The 20,243-nt window shown below is 45.9% G+C and overlaps 4 protein-coding genes and 1 long non-coding RNA gene across 6 annotated transcripts; 2 read left to right on the plus strand and 3 right to left on the minus strand.

The window, feature by feature from the left end:
* The first annotated feature begins 337 nt into the window (after positions 1-337).
* On the plus strand, positions 338-11,733 carry rbm4.3 (RNA binding motif protein 4.3). The gene is made up of 10 exons (XM_068588343.1): positions 338-399; positions 910-1,336; positions 1,443-2,067; positions 5,158-5,316; positions 5,361-5,499; positions 5,597-5,830; positions 7,009-7,202; positions 9,599-10,017; positions 10,124-10,782; positions 11,128-11,733. The coding sequence occupies exons 2-9, from the start codon at positions 928-930 to the stop codon at positions 10,759-10,761; spliced, it is 2,817 nt and encodes a 938-aa protein (XP_068444444.1). The 5' UTR covers positions 338-399; positions 910-927; the 3' UTR covers positions 10,762-10,782; positions 11,128-11,733.
* tifa (TRAF interacting protein with forkhead associated domain) lies at positions 6,437-7,814 on the minus strand. The gene is made up of 2 exons (XM_068587561.1): positions 7,709-7,814; positions 6,437-7,601 (listed from the first exon to the last, which is right to left on the minus strand). The coding sequence occupies exon 2, from the start codon at positions 7,524-7,526 to the stop codon at positions 6,930-6,932; it is 597 nt and encodes a 198-aa protein (XP_068443662.1). The 5' UTR covers positions 7,527-7,601; positions 7,709-7,814; the 3' UTR covers positions 6,437-6,929.
* A 1,436-nt stretch (positions 11,734-13,169) lies between the features above and the next one.
* LOC137792621 (uncharacterized) lies at positions 13,170-15,619 on the minus strand. Its single transcript, XM_068588362.1, has 6 exons — positions 15,269-15,619; positions 14,254-14,371; positions 13,823-14,155; positions 13,538-13,630; positions 13,405-13,439; positions 13,170-13,309 (listed from the first exon to the last, which is right to left on the minus strand). Exons 2-6 carry the CDS (start codon positions 14,297-14,299, stop codon positions 13,187-13,189), a joined length of 630 nt encoding a protein of 209 aa, XP_068444463.1. The 5' UTR covers positions 14,300-14,371; positions 15,269-15,619; the 3' UTR covers positions 13,170-13,186.
* cskmt (citrate synthase lysine methyltransferase) lies at positions 15,334-17,254 on the plus strand. 2 transcript variants are annotated; one of them, XM_068588360.1, is made up of 2 exons: positions 15,334-15,596; positions 16,417-17,254. In XM_068588360.1, the coding sequence occupies exons 1-2, from the start codon at positions 15,512-15,514 to the stop codon at positions 17,091-17,093; spliced, it is 762 nt and encodes a 253-aa protein (XP_068444461.1). In that variant the 5' UTR covers positions 15,334-15,511; the 3' UTR covers positions 17,094-17,254. The 2 variants fall into 2 exon arrangements, with proteins under 2 accessions (XP_068444461.1, XP_068444462.1); XM_068588361.1 differs by lacking the exon at positions 15,334-15,596 and adding an exon at positions 15,613-15,872.
* Positions 17,255-18,323: 1,069 nt separating this feature from the next.
* On the minus strand, positions 18,324-19,712 carry LOC137792622 (uncharacterized). Its single transcript, XR_011078114.1, has 4 exons — positions 19,614-19,712; positions 19,352-19,459; positions 19,210-19,244; positions 18,324-18,632 (listed from the first exon to the last, which is right to left on the minus strand). It is a non-coding gene; the product is annotated as an uncharacterized lncRNA (long non-coding RNA).
* Between the last annotated feature and the right edge of the window lie 531 nt (positions 19,713-20,243).

The following is a 20,243-nucleotide window of genomic DNA, read 5'->3' on the forward strand; positions in this document are numbered from 1 at the left end:
CTCAACTCCTCGTGCATCTTAGATGCTGTAGATGTGTATGTAAGGTGACAAAAAAGATAAAGAAAATTAGCATACATCGTCTCTCAAATTATATATTAACATGTGATGTGACCGCAAAACATGAAAAGAAAAAGAATGACGTATGCACAAACGTAGTTATTAAAGTTGTAAATTGGAAACATGTTGAAAACAAACTTTTCGAGCGAGCCGCCATGATGAAACGCCTTTTCCGCATAAAAACGCCCTTCGTGTCTTTACCCAATCACGGCGCGTGTACCTTGAGAGACACGCCAGCGGACCAATCAGAGCCCTGATTGTGCGCTCATCGCCAGCTGGTAATCCACTGGGTCGCATCCTGGCTAGTTTCGACTTCGTTGTGGCGCCGAACAGAAGCGAGACGTGAGTGGTTTCGTATTTACGCCAATTTCTAATTGTTGCTTTTGCTTTTTGTTACTGCTCTGGCTTCACTCGCATATTTCAACCGCACCTGCACGAAGTATCGGCGGCCTAACTGGATTTAATTTGGTTACAGTCGCACGAGACAAAATGGCTAACTGAGCTAATGCTAGCGCGCTAATACAAACCATTCAAATAAAACGAGCCCGGCTCGCGGCTCTCTGACCAGGAAGTGCGAACACTGAAACTTAATCAATTTAAGCTTATTTTTGTTTTTGTAAAACGTTAGCTGTAATTAAAGTCGCTCAACACCCGTGGAAAAGGTTCCAGTTTGTTAAGGTTATTCTAGTTATTGTTTTCCCCGGGTTGCCTCCGGCAGTCGTCTCGATTACACGCTGTCTATTTCCTGGTTATGACGTTATGGATTCACCATTCGTCCTCTCACCGGCCACTTTCTCCTGTTGACGTTACGTAACTGGCTTGTGTTTCATTCTGTCTTATCCCTTTTTACAGAAGTACACTGGAGCAACCATGGTCAAGATTTTTATTGGGAACCTGTCCCAGGACACTGGGAAGGAGGACGTCGAGGCTCTGTTCACCCCGTTCGGCACGGTGACGGAGAGTGCCAAGTTCAAGAACTATGCTTTTGTCCACATGGACGACAGGAAGTCGGCCACCAAGGCCATCCGCGAGCTCCATCTCTACAAGCTGGACGGCCGGCCCATCAACGTGGAGCCCAGCAGGGGGAAGAACCCGGGCCCTGTGAAGCTCCACATCGCCAACGTGGAGAAGGGCTTCGACAACGAGCTCCGTGAGCTGTTCGAAGAGTACGGCTCGGTCAAGGAGTGCTCCATTGTCAAGAACTTTGCCTTCATACACATGGCCAATTGTGACGAGGCCATGGACGCCATAAAGGGCCTGGACAACACAGATTTTCAAGGTAGGTCTATTTTATATTCTTCTCCATTAATGAATTAATTAAAGGGTTTGTTGTCCATGCTGTTCGTAGTCTGACGGACATTGATTTTTTTTTTTCTCCCTCTCAGGAAAGCGCATACATGTTCAGGTCTCAAAAAGCAGACCCAGAGGAGGGCCCGAGGAGGAAGAGGAATATCCGCCTCCACCGAGAGGTGGCTATTATCCTCCACGCTTCCCAGGGGAGCGGCCCGAGCCTCCCTTCAGAGACCGCATGTCCGCGTACGCTCCCCCGCCGCTGCCTCCGCCGCCCCCGCCCCCAAGACGGGCGCCGTACGCCGACCGTGGCTACGGCGAGCGAGAGGCCTACGGGATGGTCGACTACTACGAGAAATACAGAGCCCGGCCTTACGGCGCCGGGTTCGATGACAGGCGCTCCGGCATCAACCCCCCTCCTCCGCCTCCTCCCTCGGCGCTGGTAAGGGAACGCCTCGGGATGGGCGCCCCCAACCCCTACGAGCGCGCGCCGCCCGCTCCGCCCGCGTACATGACCAGGGACCGCAGCCCCATCAGACGAGCCCCGCCTCCGCCTGCGATGTCAGCTGGTAACGGGTATCCCTACGAGCGCTCCCGGCTCTCACCGCTGTCCAGGCCTCCGATGTACGCGGCGCCGATGTATCCAGCTCCCCGGCCCAGGGACCCCTACTCGGATGGGTCGCAGGCGCCGCCGCCGCCACCACGATACGCAGGCTATTAGTCCCACAAGAGTAACTCAAGGTGAGCACGGAGGGTGGATGGTTCCTGATATGATGAATCACATTAATAAGAAGTAGACCTGGTGACTTATCTAAATATGTACCTAAATCAATTCGATGAGCTGCATTCCTAAATTGCAATAGAATCACGTTTGAACCCATCACCATCAGCCAGAGCTCTTAATTCCTAATATATTGTTGCTTTAGCATCAAAGATCAGTCTTGCGCGACTCCTGACTAAAACCCGCTCCTTGACATGTGTGGTGTGCTCTCTTTCCAGGTTTAGAATATGACAAGATCGTCGTCGTCTGCTGATGTACGTGGCGCTATACATCCCCCCTTCGTCTATGGCGGATTGCGTTGCGTTCGCCTGAGACTTACTGGAAGATACTGTATTGCAGACAGCCCCATACTTTAAAACATATGATTCCATGTCTACAGTTCACGTATTTCTCTGAGCTGTTCATGCTTCTTCTGTTCCTCTTGCTTGTTTTACTGTTCAAAAAGTGTTGTGCAGAATAGGATGCTGGCTTAGGTGCTAAGTGTATTTCAGCGAGACGCAGTACTGTTGGCGGTCAACAATCCTCCTGCTCTTCGATCTTTTCTAAATTAATTTGGCCTCTGGGGAAACTGACATCATTTCATAAGAAGGGAAGTCATTTAAAATGATTAAATATAGTCTTTGTGGAACAACATTATTGTGCTAAGGCCAACGTTGATCACGAAATCAAAATAAGTTATAAATTATTCAGTGAAGAGGCATGACCGGTCCATAGTTCCAGTGTGGTTTTGTTCTTTTTAAACTTTGTGTTCTCTTTTCTTGCGAAAATAGAATCTATAGCACCATTATGTATGATTTTATTTACTTTACAAGTTGCTTTTCATTTGAAGGGTTTTTAATAAACAAATCAAACCAAAAACTCCGTTTTAACTGTGAAGTTCTTCCTCGTTGCGGTAGGCCTTTTTTTTTTGTGTCTTACGCGGCAGGTAGCCGCCATTCACCAGATGTGCTCCGTAATATCCAGGCGTTCAATCTCCTCATGCGCTTCACTCTCAGAGTTCATCCTCTTGACACATGGTGGGTGACGTGACGTTTTCGCCGGCCCCAGCTGTCTCCAGTGGGGAAAACATGCGGGACTGTTGATCTGTTTGCGAACCCAAACCGCTCTCCTTTGACATCCTGTCACGTTCACCCGAGTGCCCGAGCTTCTGACGCAAAGAGGGGGGAGAAACCAATGTTTTTTTAGCGCGGCTGTTCCCTCGCCGTTGACCGACTCCATCGCTACTTGAGTCGTCGATTTTGGTTCTCACGTCTCCTGTGGCCCTCCGCAAGTTCCTCCCTGCGATGTTTCTGCGCGGCGTCCTCGGCAGTCCGTTGCCTTCCTTGTGTCAAGCCCATCAGTTTTTAGTTTGTTTGTTTTTTCCCCTCCTCCTTGAAGCGAAATCAAATCAAATCCAAAATCAAATGCGCTTTGCGGCGGCTCACGGCAACAATTCTCCTCTAGTCTTTTTGCGTCTTTCATTTCTTCCGTAGAGTTCACACTACACACAAGTCAGTTATTGTCTTTTGTCTCATCTACATGTTGTATACCACAAATTGCATGCAGTGTTGGTATTCTTAGTATTTTTACTCTTTGTAGGTTATTAGACTCAGTGCAGGAGAGGCCAGCTCATGGTAAGTCCCCCCTGGAAGACGTGCAGCATCCAGCAGACCCGAGGTAGGAACTGTTTAATCTCTTACCCCATAACACCACATACTCATGCGATGACTCCCTCTTGGGCTTTTGTTTTCATACTGCAGTGTTCCCAGAAAACTGGAAAAAAAAAACGTGACTTTTATTGTAATGCTCCAGCACAGGACAAAATGACTGCACGGCGGTGTAGTGGCTCTAGCACTGCTGCCTCACAGCAAGAGGTGGTTCAGAGCCACACTTCACACATTTCGTGTCGGCATGGGCTTCCTCTCACAGTCCAAAGACATGCAGCTTATGTTAATTGAACTCTGCCCGTAGGTGTGAATGTGAGTGTGAACGGTTGTCTGTCTGCGATAAACTGGCAACTTGTCCAGGCCCTGCCTTCAACCAATGACAGCTGGGATCGGCTCCAGCGGTTTGGATGAAGGAAAATATTACAAAAACAAACCTTATTTTTAGTTTCCTGCCGTTGATAAATGACCCTCAGTATGAGGTAATGAAGATGTGGCGAGCGGGACCGCTGACGCCGTCTCTTTGTCTCCAGGCCGCTCTTTGCTCTGCCGACTGACGACCTCGGAGTGAATCCTCTGAACGTCACGAGAATAAGACGGATGGCCGAGGCGTCCCGGTTGTTAAAAGGTGAAGCGAGTTCACTGTGAAGTCCACCACAGACCTGTTGATGTGAGCGTTCAGTGACGGTGTCTTCTGGTTCGTTTGTTCACAGGAAGTGGATTTTGACCCTCGGTGAAAGCTTGGTGGATCTGGAGGGAACGTTGAGGAGAAACCTGCACGGTCTTATTCTCTGCAGTTGATGACCTCTCAAACTGACAGAGGCTAAACTATATCAGTCTCCTGGAGTTCATGGCATATTTACAAGACAAGTGACCATATTTTATATTGTCTATAAACTACGATCCTTAAAACTCTGCATGTTGGGTTACTGTGTGAAAGCAGTTGCATACAAATGTTTGTAGCACTTGATTGTATTGAATGAACCTTTTTTTTTTTTTTAATAAATTGTCAAATAATTTAATATGGATAAAACATTTTATACATGGTGTTCAGTATGAAAAGTTCCAACATGACAAACCAGAGAAAATAAATTGACTCATTTTATTTAGACAAGCTTGCGTTGTCTTTTTTCTTTTCTTCCTAAAAGAACGTTAGGATATGGTTATACTTTCCACAACGTATGCTTTTGACACTGATAGTATAAACAGCAGTCTACATTGTGCTCACCTTTTTTTTTTTTATTGACATTTTATCACAGTCCGGCTTCATCACGTGATTTATTATAGGATGTGGCGGTGTCCTCGCTGATAAAACCATTTCTTCCATCCCGGCTGGATAATTCCTATTGTTAAAACCTTCTATCCTGGACTTGTACACCTCCAGAGTCAGGAAGCGGGCTGGAAAGATCACTGCAGACCCCTCACGCCCTGCAGACCCCTCACGCCCTGCAGACCGACCCCTTACACCCTGCAGACCCCTCACGCCCTGCAGACCCCTCACGCCCTGCAGACCGACCCCTTACACCCTGCAGACCCTCACATCCTGTAGACCCCTCACGCCCTGCAGACCGACCCCTTACACCCCGCAGACCCCTCACGCCCTGCAGACCCTCACACCCTGCAGACCCCTTACGCCCCGCAGACCTCTCATGCCCCGCAGACCCCTCACACCCTGCAGACCCCTTACGCCCCGCAGACCCCTCATGCCCCGCAGACCACTCACATCCTGTAGACCCCTCACGCCCTGCAGACCGACCCCTCACACCCTGTAGATCCCTCACACCCTGCAGACCCTCACGCCCTGTAGACCCCTCATGCCCTGTAGACCCCTCACGCCCTGCAGACCCCTCACGCCCTGCAAACCCCTCACGCCCCGCAGACCCCTCACACCCTGCAGACCCCTCACACCCTGCAAACCGACCCCTTACACCCTGCAGACCCCTCACGCAGTGCAAATCCGTCACGCCCCGCAGACCCTCACACCCTGCAGACCCCTCACACCCTGCAGACCCTCACACCCTGCAGACACCTCACACCCTGCACACCCCTCACGCGCTGTGTGAGGCGGCCCTTACGGGAAACTGAAATGAAATCCTTCCAGATAGTGTTACTTTCTTTCTTCCTTTTTTTGAGCGGAGGCGAGGCGATGGCTCACTAAATGTTATTTGAGTTCATATGAGGGTGCTCTTTCCGGTAAGCACCCTCCCTTCTTGCTGAAATCCAGCCGAGGGACATCATGTGTCCCTTAACTCCTTCTATCGGGGCCTGCAAGACCGGTCCAGCCGCCTGCGCGTCAGGCCTCGTGTTCCTCCCTGAAGCCTGCTCCCCTTTACCGCCAACAGATAAAGATCTCACATCGCTGCCCTGCTTGTAAATGAAACACAAGCAGATAGAAGATTCTACAGTAAGACTGGACTTTGATCTGAGACTATTAGTTAAAAACCTGTCTACACAGCCTGGTCTGAAATAAGTGGAGGGGGAACCAAGTACTCAAGTGTTGTCCTGAAGTACACTGTTCTGGTACTTGTACTGTAGTATGTCCACACAACATTACACCACTACAGAGGTAAAGTTGGATTTGACTCATACATTTATTAGAAAGCTGGAGTCACATAAGAATAGTATAACTGCAATGAGATGAGTGTGCCAGTAATAATAACTGTATTTCAACATTGTATGGGTACGGCTTTGCTCTAAGGAATACTTCATGAGACTGAACGTGCACACGCTCCTGAGGGTTTGATGTCAGGAAGGGAGCTGGTGTCTCAATCTAGCCTGTTTATGAAATGTGAGACATCCAAATGTGTGACTTGTTAAGAGTAAGATGAAATAAAAGAATCCTTTGTTAGTAATATATTAATATAAATAAATAAATAGCGACTATAGCAAGTGTTTGACAACTTTTTTGTTTGTTTGTGCTCAAGTTGAAAAAGTAGAAAATGAACATCTTTGAGAAGTTACAGCATTTAACACTTTAAAAAGAGCTGTTTTTAATCTATAGACATGGAGTAATATATAAATATATACAGTGTAAATGCTAAATAAAGCTCTGATTTCACATTACAAAGAGGGATTCAGCCAAGCCTGCTGTGCTCCAACAGGCACAACCACGCAGAAGCCACAATGCAAGCCGGCGACAGAGTAAAAAAGCCTCTTCATCAGGAGCCGTGCATGGCCGTCTCATCCGACTCGAGGGGGCCCTCTCGGAAGGGGCCCTCTCTGAGTTCACCTCGATAGCTGTCCATCCCCCCCGAGCCCGCCTCCATGACCGGCGTCATACTGGGCGTGCACGTCTCCCTGGACGGAGGTACCTCCAGCACCTCGAGCTCCACCTCGAAGCTCCCCTTGGCCTCGCCGGACTCCCGGACGATCAGCATCTCGTACTCCCCGAACCGGACCAGGGCCTTGTCCGGGAGCTCCGCCCTCTCCAGGTAGCCCAGCGCGGTGCTGTTCACCGACAGCCGGCCCCGCTGGCTCAAGTTCTGGATGGCGAACAGCGTGTCCGGGCTGCGCGGCGTGCGGTAGGCGTGCAGGGCCAGCTGCTTGCGGGACACCCGGGCGTCGGCCAGGGCGAGGGCGCAGACCTGGGCGTCGCGTCCCAGCCGGAGGGGGTCCTCCGCCGAGTGTCTGCTTTTGGCCCCTAGAGGGAGCAGCTCGTAAAGGCCCCTACGGCTCTGCTGAGGGTGGTACAGCTTGACTCGGAGGCAGGTCAGGAGGTCCTCCTCTGTCTCCAGCGTCTGGGACGAGATATTCATCGCGGAAGAACAAAATAAAGCTCCGGATGAAATCAGAGGAGGACAGTTGACCTGTTGACCTTTGGTCAGGAGAGGCTGCTGGGAAGAAAGACACACGAGTTAGGAATCCAGTGAGATGACGAATCGTATCAATCCAACATAAAGCAAAGTAACACATGATCTGCTGCTGTTAGACATGTTACCTGAGTGTCGACGCTTCACTTGAATTCGAAGAGGACTCGATGACACCCTACCTCACCCAGAGGAGACAAACTAAAGGTGCTGCTGCTGCTGGGAGACACGTTCCCCTTCTGCTGTTTTAGTTTTTTGAGCTGCTGAGTTTCGTCACTCCCACAGGAACCAGCGTCATGCTGCTTTCAAAGGTGAAAAAAAATCAATGTTGAAAACACTGACACACAAAACACACATAACAGAAATGTATGTTGACCGCCAGCTCAACTCACAATTGTGTTTGACCAGTAAAACATTTCTAACAAGTCACTCCAAAGCTCATTAGTGAAACGTAGGTGCAGAAAAACGTGTAACCAGTTCACTGATTATCAGACAATTAATTTAGATTCATTTTAATCAACTTGTAGTAAACAATTGACTCTTTCAAATTTTTGAAAGGGGATTATCTGATTCATCAATTTTGTATTATTTCACACTTAAAGTTCAGATGTTCGGACTAGAAGAGTCATTCTCTGGTGTTGAATTGGCTCATCGTTGATGACAACGCTCGTTTTTTTTTTTTGAGCGCACTAATTACAAACATTGCTGTTGTCTAACATACAATTTTTAGACCGGTGCTTGAACGCAGCATTACAACAGAAAATTCCTCGATGACGTAACTTGAAACAGAAAGGAAGAAACACTGCAGTTTCAGTCGATGACTTGCGGGAACTATAAACTCTGCTATAAAACTACGGTTACATATTAAAACAGAAGAAGTTATTTCAAAATGTAATTCCTTTATTGCCAAGTAAATAAACGAAGCAGTACAAAGTACGAGACAGAGTGAATTATTAACAACATTTATTTGGTTATTCGGACAATAGAGGCATTAACTACAGGTTTTTTTTTGGCTCGTTTGTAACTTTATAATGCATACAGAATCAGGGAGTATGTGACATATAGTCACGCACTGAGAACAGACAATGTGTTAGTAAAACCCATAGCACGGTATCCATAGCATAAACAAGGCAGCTACAGTAGTTAAACTTTTATTGACATTATCCTTAAAGACAATGGGTGGCGGTGTTGTTATGGGTCGGCTGTGAGCTACATACGACGAAACAGACGAAGAAGAAGGAAAGTCCCGCCCACTCTGCCTCGCGATTGGCTTACCTCGATGTATTTACCCTGAAACTAACCAATCACACGCCTCGAGCTTAAATCTACCCAATCCAGTGCAGGGAGGCATCGAGTCCTCGCCAATCGAAGGCCGAGTAGGCCGAGACGCGTCTCATAGCTGTCGAGCTGGATATTGCACAGCGGAGAAAAGATAAGTCGACTCGATTTAAGGAAAGCGGTTTAAATTCTTTGTCGAGACCCCCAATATAAAGGTAAACTTGAATGCAAATGTATCGATGTGTACAATTCGCTGCAATAAAAAATCCCGCAACACATTTTTCTGTTTGAATATGTTACTTGTTTAGTTACGCTCCTGTGGACATCGGTGCTTTGTGTTAGCGTGGACTCACTGCCAAGCTAAAGCTAGCACGAGCAGACTGGCTTCACCAACACCAGGAATTGTATTAGTCTGGGAATTCCACCTGCTAGCATTATAGTAATACATATAAAAGAGACGTTTCGATTACATAACATGTTCACGGTGGATAACTTGTGTAAAAATCTGTAAATTAAGGAGAGTTACCTGCAGCGTCAGTAAAACTGACGTCCGCCATTTTGAAATGAGCAGGCCTGTTTAATTCACACGATACTAGTATCAGAAAAACATATTTAGGTTCGTCATAGTTAACTTTTACTATTTTGTTTTAATTATAACGCTGACTGTGGATGCAATGTGTATTCACGTTTGTTTCTCTCTCCATCTCTACACATACCATTTTCTCTCATTTGCTCTGAAATAGATCTTTAACCATGGTGAAGATTTTCGTGGGGAACCTGCCCCGCGAGTCGGACCAGGAAGAAATCAAGGCGCTCTTCTCCGAGCACGGCACGGTCACAGAATGTGCCATCATCAAGAACTACGCCTTCATCCACATGGACGACCGCAAGGCCGCCACCAAAGCCATTAAGACTTTGCACCTCTACAAGCTTCACGGCACACCCATCAACGTGGAGGCCAGCCACGGGAAGAACCAGGGCTCCGTCAAACTGCATGTAGCTAACGTAGAAAAGGGCGTCGATGATGAGCTCCGTGGTCTCTTCGAGGAGTACGGCTCAGTCACAGAGTGCGCTATTGTCAAGAATTTTGCATTTGTACACATGTCCAACTCTGACGAGGCCATGGATGCCATCAAGGGACTGGACAATACTGAATTTCAAGGTAAGAAAGGATCATGAAGTACAAAGAGTAAAGCTGTGGTCGTGATCCTTTAAACTTATTAAACCATTTTCCCCTTTTTATCTGTGTTTTTGTTGTTTGTATTTAGGCAAACGCATCCATGTCCAGATTTCTAAGAGCCGTCCCAGGCACGATGAACGAGAAGACTACCCGCCGCCGCCGCCTCCTCCAGACCGGGGCGGCTATTGGCCCCCTCGCTACCCAGGAGAGAGGCACGAGCCTCCCCCACCGAGCTACATGCGTGGCCGCCTCGGCCATATGCCCCCAGGTTACCCCGCCCCTCCTCTGCCACCCCCTCCCCCTAGACGAGCAGTTTATCCTGAACGTCCCTACGAGGGTGACAGGGAAAGATACGGCGTGGTAGATTACTATGAGAAGTACAGAGCCCGTCCGTACGGCATGGGCGCCTACGAGGACCAACGTGCCGGCGCACCTCCTCCTCCGCCTCCCCCCTCAGCCGTCGTCCGAGACCGTCTTATGCCCTCGTCGCTCGATCCGTACGAGCGTCGTCCCCTCCCACCACCGCCGTCCTCGTACTACGCCCGAGATCGCAGTCCTCTACGGAGGGCGCCCACCGCGCCAATGCCCCCCGCTAATAATGGCTACTCCTACGAGCGCTCCCGACTCTCTCCGGTTTCCCGAGTCCCTGCATACGGAGTTCCACGCGCCAGGGACCCCTACGCAGAACGACTGCCTCCGCCACCACCTGCACGCTACGCTTATTAAGCAAGGCCCAGGCACGTGAAGGTGAGAATAGGTCTGAGGTAGACTGGTGTTCATATCTTCTTCGTAAAGGCAGAGGCAGCTTGTCCTGCCCGCTCCAGCTGTTGTGGGGAGAAAACAAGGTTTGAAAAAGCATGCGTCCGAAGTGCTCTTCAACAAGTTAACGCGCTGCTCAATGCACGTCTAGTGCACTCGTCCTGCAATTCAGCTAAAAGTGATAAGAGTGGCATACCCGGAAAAATAAATAAAAAGTGTCCTGGCTGAAGGGGACTCGATGCAGACCTCCACATGCAGATCATTCAGATGGAACAGCGTGCTTTGCATCAACAGTTACAGACAGTTCATGTGTGTCATTTGCTCTTTTTTCAGGATCGTCGTCAACTGCGTCGCCGCTCGCCGCCTCCTGATGCTCGTGACACTATCCTCTCTCCCTGTCTGTGGCTGGGCGCGTTGCGTTCCACTGCGATGCGCACAGGAGGAAACCGAAATACTGACGTCCACGTCTGTTTTTTGTTTTTATTAATTTGGGACAGTTTTTAGTCGTTTCCTCCCCCCCCCCCCACCTCTGATTGTTTTAGTTTGTCATTGTGCTGTAGTATATATATTTTTTTTATAAATATATGCTTGACGTCTGAATTAGGCGTTTTTTTATTTTGTACATTTCCGTTTTGGAAGAATTAGTGTTCTGATGTTGTGTGTGACCGTAGGACGCAGCGTAGGCGATACTTGTGACTAGATTTAACTGAACTAAATACTGTTTGATATTAAATCCAATCTGCACGTTGGTTCCATAATGTTCCGCTTTCCCATCGAAAACCAAACCGCCATGTGGCGTTGCTGTGACACTTCAAACTGCTAAGACGTCTGGGTTTGACAAATGTAGAACGTAACCGTTCGTAGGGCGGTTACCGCAAAGCGTTCACATGTACCTGTCCATTGTCGAACTTGGTTTTAATAAACGGATTTGTGCAGCAATGTTGTTCACAGATGTGCCCGACCTCATGCCAAGCGCTAAAAAACAAAACCTTCAGTGTTACCGCTTGCATTGCTCCGAACACTAAACATCTCCGAAAAGATAACCGCCTGTATAAAATCATTATCCGTTTATTTGTGGCATCCCGTAAAACCAACGAAAATCGTTCGGCTGATTTCAAAATGATCTCTCCTGTTCTTGTCTGGAATGCTGCAGCTCGCCTCATTCCCCAACGAACCCGCTTAACGTTTCCCCTTCTAGTGCCAGAAGTGAGGCTTCACATTAGGGGTTAGGTGAGGAGGGGCGCATCACACTCCTGCCATTCTCCACCAGGTGAGCTTTGTTAACTGGGACTAGCTTATCTTCACTCTGTGGTGAGATGACATCACAGGCTGCTGGAGACCTTCAGAGTGACCAGGTAAGTGCAGGGCCTTCAGGACTACTGAAGCACAAAGTACTGCAGACGGCACACGCTCATATGTACCCTTTTCTAGGTAGTCATAGGTGACACACACAACCATCTACTACACTCTTTATAGCCAGGTTTTGCTGCTGGAAATGGACTAATTTACAGAGATATGTACGTACATGCATACACGCATACATAACTAACATGAAGTGGAATGCACAGACTACAGTAATCGAATCCAGCAGGCTTTGAAGACCGTGTTTTTTTCAAATTTGACCGATAGAGAAGCAGTCGGGATCGCTTGGTTTGGCTCCTAAAGAGTTTGACTAAACAGACCTGGGCAAAAAAAAGTAAATTATACACGTTTGTCTTGCACATTTATAAACTGTTGTAAAACATATCAATTAAAGATGCAATGAACTTATTATGAACATTGATTTCACACCCAAAACTTCACCGGATGACATATTTACAGTACTTTGTATTGAGTTGCTGTTTTTGACGTTGACCTGTCTAAATAAACTGTTTGAATCACTAGCACAGTGTCCCTGTTCACTGCTGTACTGCCAATCTGGTGTTTTCCCAGTTAGCATCTTGTTACTGCTGCGATGCATTACAATTTCTTTTGAGAAAATACTTGATTCATCCTCCCCACAGTTTATTACTTAGATCAGAAACCTGTCGCATGAGGGCGCAGTCACAATGTTATGTCAGTATACAAATATTAAGTTGAAAGCAGGGTCACAGTAGACCTGCAGGGTGATGACATTGGTTAACATTTAACTGTACAATTCTCGCCCACGCTCATATTACTTATACTTCTATCACTAACCCTGAAACATGCCATAGCTTTTCATGGTTGTACCATTTTTTTTTCTGAAGGGGGGGCTTGACGATGGACAGTGAGATCTCCATCTGACCGTCACCGTAAGAGAATCTAGACGCGTGTGATTATAAATAATCAGCATAAATGAGAGTATACAGAATCTTTGTCGGTCTATGATGAAGTTTATTAATAAAACGTGTGGTCCAGGTGTTTCCTGAGTCTATCTGGTGGCAGAATAAATAGCAGTAGTCTCCTCTTCCTTCTCTGCTGCCGGCTGCTGGTTTCGTTTGGCTTTCGGATGGAAAGTCACCGCTGCGTAGTTGAGCTCGTCTGAGCTCCGGCTCTGAGAATAAAGAGAAGAAACGAGACAGTGTCATGATGGCACCCGCTGATGTACAAAGATAAAAACCTGTGAGAAGCAAAGATAATGAACGTCACCGTCGTCTGGTGTGGTTTCTGCTTTTCAGCAAGAGCTAAACGACAGAAACACACGGCTCAAACAAATTGCTGTTGATGCATTTTGTAAAATACGAAGGATGTGAAAATACAATGAAGTAAAGAACAATTGTACCTTTCTGAAGCTTTCTCACTTTAACAGACAGACCAATGATGACCGAGACCAGGAGAAGAGTCACGCCGGCCACGATCGCTTCCACAAGAAAAACTGTTGAATGAGACTCTGAACGTTAAAGGGCTTGAAATCATATTAATATTGATGGACAGAAATTAATGGCAGATTTTTAAAAAAAACATCTGATGAATTTAAGGTGTAGAACTGAAGTCCACATCGTGGATTTCACCAAGTTTCAAAAGACCACATCAATCAAAAACAGACCAAACTGTACAACAATCTTACCGTGAACCTCTAAATATGTCGCATTATAAATAACCGGATTCCTGCTGAGATAAAATCCACAGAAGTACAATCCAGAGTCGGATGCGTTCACTTGTTTGATAGTGAGGAAAACCACAGAGCTGTTGGATCTTATTTCAAATTTTCCTTTAGAGAAATTCGCCTTCTCAAAAGAATTGTAGATGGAGGCGATGGAGCTGGGTCGCGACCTCTTCACCACTCTGAACCACATGATCTGACTCGGAGTACTTGAAAAGTTGGAGCACAGCAGTGTGACTTCGCCACCGGACTGAACATCCACAGTCTGAAACTCTGAACCTGAGACACACATCCAGCCTGCAACACACACACACACACAATAAAGATCCACGCTCTGTTAAAGGACCATGAACTTTTGATTTAAATAAACATTTCACTCTAAACGCAGTACTCACTGAAGCTGCAGAGACTTAAAGCCGTCATCAAGGTGAAGTTCTTCATGGTGACTGAAGCTCTGTGCTTCAGAGAGGCTGCTTTCACCGTGAGGAGGCGGGCCGTGTTTTACATAAAGACCTGAAGACATAAAAGACAGATTCAGTTGTCTGATGAACGATGGATACACGTTTGAGTCTGTATGAGAAACAACTTTCACATTTATTACAAGTGCGAAACATCGCACTGTCTTTGTTAACCACAGATGCAGACCCGAGTGGGTTATCATAAGTGCTGGCCACGTGTTTTTTCTGCGTAAACTAACAATGACAACTCTTTTTTTCACATCTTAAAGGGACTTTTAAGTTATTATAAAATATTCTGATTTAATTACAGATGCTTCTATCTGACATTAGCGAACAAGACCATCAGAGAGAAGGCTTTTTCTTAATACTTATTATCGGTAATAAGTATTGAGTTCCTCGCAGTAGCTTTAACGTCACTGAGCTGATGGTGTTGCTACTGTGACCTCCAATGGCTGCCGGTCTGCCTTTGGCTGACACATAAACTGAAATTTAAAAAATGACCTAAAATGTATTGATTCAGATCAGCTGACGGAGAAAAAATGCATTCAACAAACATTCTTGCTGAAAGTAATAAAGGTGTCGAAATGTGCAAAATATCGACACTATATTCCATAGACTGATGTTTTCACATTACAGATGTTGGTTATATTAAAATAAAACTAAACAGAAAAATATTCATCACATAAGCTGTGAAATTTTAGTCTGGGGCAGCAGCTCTGCAGGTGTGAATATATTTTAATTCATAATAATCCTAATATAGCTGACCACCTGCCTCAATGTTGATGACATAGGTTTGGTTATTTACACCCATTGGTTAGTATTCAAAGTGACCAATCAAAAGAGACATCAGAGAGTTGTTTTCTTTCCTTTTCAATTCACCAGGTCTCGTGATAAGATTTTATCCTGATATTCACTTAGTGAGTACTACACGAGTTAACAGTTATGTGCGTACGTTTCTCTATGCGTTCGTAGTTTACGTTCATAGTTTACGCCTGGATTTGCGCATGCGCAGGACGCGTCATAGCTGCTCTCGTAACAAAGATGGTTGTCTCCTCTGCTCCAACTGCAGACGCTATCTCGTTCCCGGTTTCGCGGGCGCTAATTCTCGCCGCTGCTTTTGCGACCGGGACATGTGGGCAGAGTGAGAGGTCTGTCGTGGGACAAGACGAAGGACGAGCAAAGTCGCTGAGGGAAAATGTCTCCGTTTCCTAAGTTATTGACTTTGTCCGCTGGGAGAATAGCTGCGGCGGGTGCAGTGCGGCGTCACTCCTCTCTGACAGGTGGGTTCAGAGCAAAAGGTTGTGTCCATCATTTTAGATGTCTGCGTTGACTGAATGTTTCTGTCGGTATGGTGACAGGAAGTAACGCATAACAACAATCTGAGCCGACGAGCTAACTGCTAGCCATAATGTTATAGAGGTTGTATATAAGTAACGTTATGGTCGATTGAATAGCTAATATCCTCAGTGTGTGTGTTGTTGTCTTGGATAATTGAAACCGATATGTTGGCTACAGATGAATTCAAGAGCTTCCCTTAAAGTAGCTCTTCTTCAAAGGTGTGCAATGAAGTGACACTCAGCGACAGCAGGCTAATACAACACATTACAAGCATCATTAGGATCTTCACAAAGGGAGCATTTAATGCGGGCTGGTGTAAGCTTGAGGTGGTTTGTAGCTCTGTTTAACATTAACGTTACCTAATGAACTTTTTTATTATTTCATTGAGCAATGTGAATCATTTGACAAACTAGAAAAGTTTAGTGTCTTCTTCGGACCAAAGACAGATCACAAATACAATACTCACTTTTATCGTGTTCTGGGCTACACTGCCACCTGCTGGCTGCATGTGGTTCATACATTCAGTTTCCTTCCAGTATAACTAGAAGGCAACTAATTCATAACATAGCAATACACTGAGATAAATAGATCCACGTATACATATATTATATGTATGTATGTATGTATGTATGTATGTATGTATGTACGTATTCCCGCAAATAATGGCCAACTCATGGAGGCTATAAGAGAAGTTGTTTGTGTGTTTTACTGATGTTCACTTCCTAACTCTTGTGACTCAATCCCATCTGTGTTCCTGCCCAGCTGAACTGATTGAAAACATGGATAAGAAGGCGACCTGGGACCGCTTCTACACGGAGAACAGCAGCAGGACGACCACCTTCAAACACTTTGAGTGGTTCTTTGGCTTCGATGCCGTCCGGGACTTCATTCTTCCCGTCTTGCAGACCGAGCCCCGCCCCGCCGCTTTGCTCCAAGTACTTGATATGGGCTGTGGCACTTCTGCTCTCGGGCCCTGTATTTACAGACACTCTCCTCTCCCGGTCCGAGTCACTTGTGCAGACATTTCCCCCGTAGCCGTGCGACTGATGCAGGAACGAGTCCGAGCCCAAGCCCTTCGACCTCACTGTCCTTCGTCTCAGCTGGAGTTGGTAGAGCTGGACTGCACACGGCTCCACGAGCGCTACGGCTGTGGCAGCGTGGACCTTATAGTCGACAAGGGCACCACAGATGCCTTGTTGAGGTCTAAGGAAGGGCGACGGAAGGCCGGTCTGCTGCTGCAGCAGTGTTTGAAGGCGTTGCGGAGCTCAGGATCTCTGCTCCAGTTCTCTGATGAAGACCCTGATGCCAGGCTGCTGTGGCTGGAGACTGAGGCTCAGGAGCCGGGGGGGATGGCAGCAGATGTTGGGGTGCAGGAGGTCGGGGAGCTACGGGGGATAACTTACTACTGCTATCAAGTGACTCCTCGCTCTATTACCTAAGATGACAAACCACTTGAACTGTCTGAGACGTCAGAGGGAGGTCCGAGACGTTCTATTGGGTTCTCTGTATCCAACATGAATAACCTGAAAGTCGACACTATTAAGAAGCTTTCAGAGAAATACTTTCAAGGGCTCACTAATTAAAAAGCTGCAAACATGAAGCTATGGTGAGAGAGACTTTAAAGGTCGAAAGTCAAAATGATTTAAACCTGCAACGTCTGATTCTCAGGTATTTTTTTAACGATAAAGTGACAGAAGTCTGGTTACTAAAATGTAACAAGCAGGAACAGCGGTTAACATTGTTGTGGTGAGAGAATAAAATGCTCTGAGTGTGGCTGCACATCAAAACTAGAGGGGAACAACAACATTTGAGCAAATATGTCGTTGCGGTTCTGCTTTCCTCGCAGGTTTAAAATTAGTTACTTCCTTCAACCACAGGCAGAGACTTTTGTAAGTTTGAGACCACGTTTCTAAAAAGAGCCACTTAATTTAATTCAGTTTTATTTGATATAGCCCTAAATCACAACTTTGTAATTATTATTTAGAATCATTTTACCCTATCAATTTTCTCATTGCACAGATCCTGTCTTCCTCTGTTGCTCTGCCTTCAGCCTGCAGCAATGCTTTTCAGGGCAGCAGGCTTTCATCCAATCAGATCAGGGGCTGCGCTGTTAAACAGCTGATGGAGTGATTAGGGATGCTGGATGCCAGAGCAATGCCATCAAGAGAAACTCATTTCAATCATTAGATAGTTGACTTCTGAGGTGAAGTAAAATAACTCTCAAAATAAGGTTTTGAGTTTCACATCAGGAAGTTGCTGGTCATCCAGGTTTTTATATTTAAGACATGGTTGAAATTTGAATATTTGCTTAAATGTTGTTTCCAAACAACAACATTGTGGTTCTGCTTTTCTTGTAGGTTTAAAGTTTGTTACTTCCTTCTACCACAGTCAGACGCCGTTTAAAAGGTGTCACATCCGCAAGTGTGAGCCCACAATTTCTAAAAACACCCACCGAGACTGTGGCACGAGACGTCAGCTCACTCTGAACGTGCAAAGCCGAGCTTCCAAGAATCACAAGTCGCTGCCTTGCGGTCCAAAGCCAAACTTAGATGCGTGGGCGGGACAAGGAAAATAAAAGAATAAAACTCATTGTTCGTTCTGGAGCTTTCGACTGCAGGTCAAAGGTCGATTTTATTTCTGTCAGCAACAAGTGATGCGCACCTCACCCCCTCCTTTACTGTTGCAGACCTCCATCTGACTCTACCGCTCTAAGAGGCTCAGGACACGCTCCTGCTCCAGCAAACACATGGAGAGATGCTTCTGTGAATGAGTGAACGTGCTCTTTATTGCAGAATGGGTGGTCTTCCTCTCACCAGCAAGCCATGCAAACACAAGTATATTCATGTGATCCACCGGGTCCACCCGCCTCCAGAGTTTTATCTGGTGGCGGCATAAACGACATGCGGCTCCGGCTCTCTTCTTTTTGCTTTTGGTCGAAAAGCCACTGCAGCGTAGTTCAGTTCATCAGAGCCCAGATCCTGTGAGAAGAGCATCTCAATGTGGTGATTGACGTGGTTTTAATTTCCACCATTCAGCCCAAAGATGCTGGACATTTCAGGCCAATACACATTTTGATATTTGGACAATATTCACTAATGAAAACAGGATTAGACTCCCTTAAATCTTTTATTTAAACAACAATATGTATGATATGAACGTAGGACTACATTTCTTGGTCCTATCACAAACTATATAACGGAGTTAATAATATGCTTAAATATAATTCTAGCATTTCTACAATGCCACTTCTTGTCAACAACTATACACCATTATTTTAGGGACAAGCTAATATTAGCATCAATCAGGTTCTTTTGAAAATATCCATTACATTTAAGTATGTTTAAGTATTTTTATACACATTTTTATTCCATATGTATATTTAATATTCTTCTTACTGTTTAATTTTTTTTATAACTGTGCTTTTTATTTGTATTGATTTTTTTTTTTACCTTTATTTACTTGTGAGCAATGCTGCTGTTATCCTGTAATTTCCCCACTGAGGGACTAATAAAGGATTATTTTATCTTAAACAGTAATATAAAGTATAGTATTCACCTCTCTTTGCTCTGGATGCGGTTCTTCCTCATGAGCTACAAACAGAAACAAAACATCTCATTTCATTGTCTTTGGTCCACAAAGAGTTTAGGATTACTGCAGCGTATGGACACAGGTTAAAAACACAACATCACAGCTGTACCTGTCTGAAGCTTCCTGTTCCTCACAACCAGACCCACGATGACCACGGCCAGCAGAACGCTCAGGACGGACGGGATCACACTCGCCAGCGTTACCGTCCTGTTACACGCTTCAACAGAGATCATCCAGTTAGACTCTACTTCCCCTTAAAGACTTTAAACATGGTCACGATCCAACCGGGCCGAACTGACTTCAGCTCAACTCTTTCACCTTCAAACGTTTGATGATCGGCACAATGATGAAACTCTTTTGGGGAATCTTACCGTTGCACTCGCTGTCCCCGTCATCACGTGGCTCACCTTGCAATGGAGACAAGAGATCAGTCTCAAACTTTGGCCGGTTTCAAGATTCAAGATGTTTTTACTGTCATACGCACAGACGCAAAAAACGAGACTTTTCAACCTTTAAATGTATTTATTCAAACGTTTGATGATCGGCACAATGATGAAACTCTTTTGGGGAATCTTACCGTTGCGCTCGCTGTCCCCGTCATCACGTGGCTCACCTTGTAAGCTTATTTTGCTCAGTCCTCCTAACACACAATTCCAATAAACTTATGGTGAAAAAATTTAAAATATGGCACAAAATATATATATATGTTTTAAAGTTTGCATCAATATTGTGATTGTGTTGCGTATATGATCAATATAGTCACTTATTATATCATATTTTGCAACATAAGCAGGAAAAGACGCAAAAGAAAAGACTTACCTTTAACGTTTAAACGTATCACAGTGAAAGTATAATACAAACTGCCAGTATAAATTCCACAGATGTACAGTCCAGAGTCAGATAGATCCGCCTTTTTGATCGTGAGAAACAGTGTGCTGATGTTGGTCCTCATGTCATAATTTCCATTTTGAAATCCCGGACAGTACGAAACGGGGGCAGAG

Source organism: Clinocottus analis, unplaced genomic scaffold (assembly GCF_023055335.1).
Source record: "Clinocottus analis isolate CAN_PGR_092001 unplaced genomic scaffold, fCliAna1.0.p SCAF_21, whole genome shotgun sequence".
Lineage (NCBI taxonomy): Eukaryota > Metazoa > Chordata > Actinopteri > Perciformes > Cottidae > Clinocottus > Clinocottus analis.

What these genes read in the sequence shown, in the direction of transcription:
- LOC137792621 (XM_068588362.1), bottom strand. Translation starts at nt 14,299, where the DNA reads ATGAAGAACTTCACCTTGATGACGGCTTTAAGTCTCTGCAGCTTCA. An exon ending in GACATATTTAGAGGTTCACG is followed by an intron (nt 13,631 to 13,822) that starts GTAAGATTGTTG and finishes CTCATTCAACAG; the next exon opens with TTTTTCTTGTGGAAGCGATC. An exon ending in AGTGAGAAAGCTTCAGAAAG is followed by an intron (nt 13,440 to 13,537) that starts GTACAATTGTTC and finishes TCTGTCGTTTAG; the next exon opens with CTCTTGCTGAAAAGCAGAAA.
- tifa (XM_068587561.1), bottom strand. Translation starts at nt 7,526, where the DNA reads ATGAATATCTCGTCCCAGACGCTGGAGACAGAGGAGGACCTCCTGACC.
- rbm4.3 (XM_068588343.1), top strand. Translation starts at nt 928, where the DNA reads ATGGTCAAGATTTTTATTGGGAACCTGTCCCAGGACACTGGGAAGGAG. An exon ending in CCGCAGACCACTCACATCCT is followed by an intron (nt 5,500 to 5,596) that starts GTAGACCCCTCA and finishes CATGCCCTGTAG; the next exon opens with ACCCCTCACGCCCTGCAGAC. An exon ending in GGGAGCTCCGCCCTCTCCAG is followed by an intron (nt 7,203 to 9,598) that starts GTAGCCCAGCGC and finishes GCTCTGAAATAG; the next exon opens with ATCTTTAACCATGGTGAAGA.
- cskmt (XM_068588360.1), top strand. Translation starts at nt 15,512, where the DNA reads ATGTCTCCGTTTCCTAAGTTATTGACTTTGTCCGCTGGGAGAATAGCT. An exon ending in GCGTCACTCCTCTCTGACAG is followed by an intron (nt 15,597 to 16,416) that starts GTGGGTTCAGAG and finishes GTTCCTGCCCAG; the next exon opens with CTGAACTGATTGAAAACATG.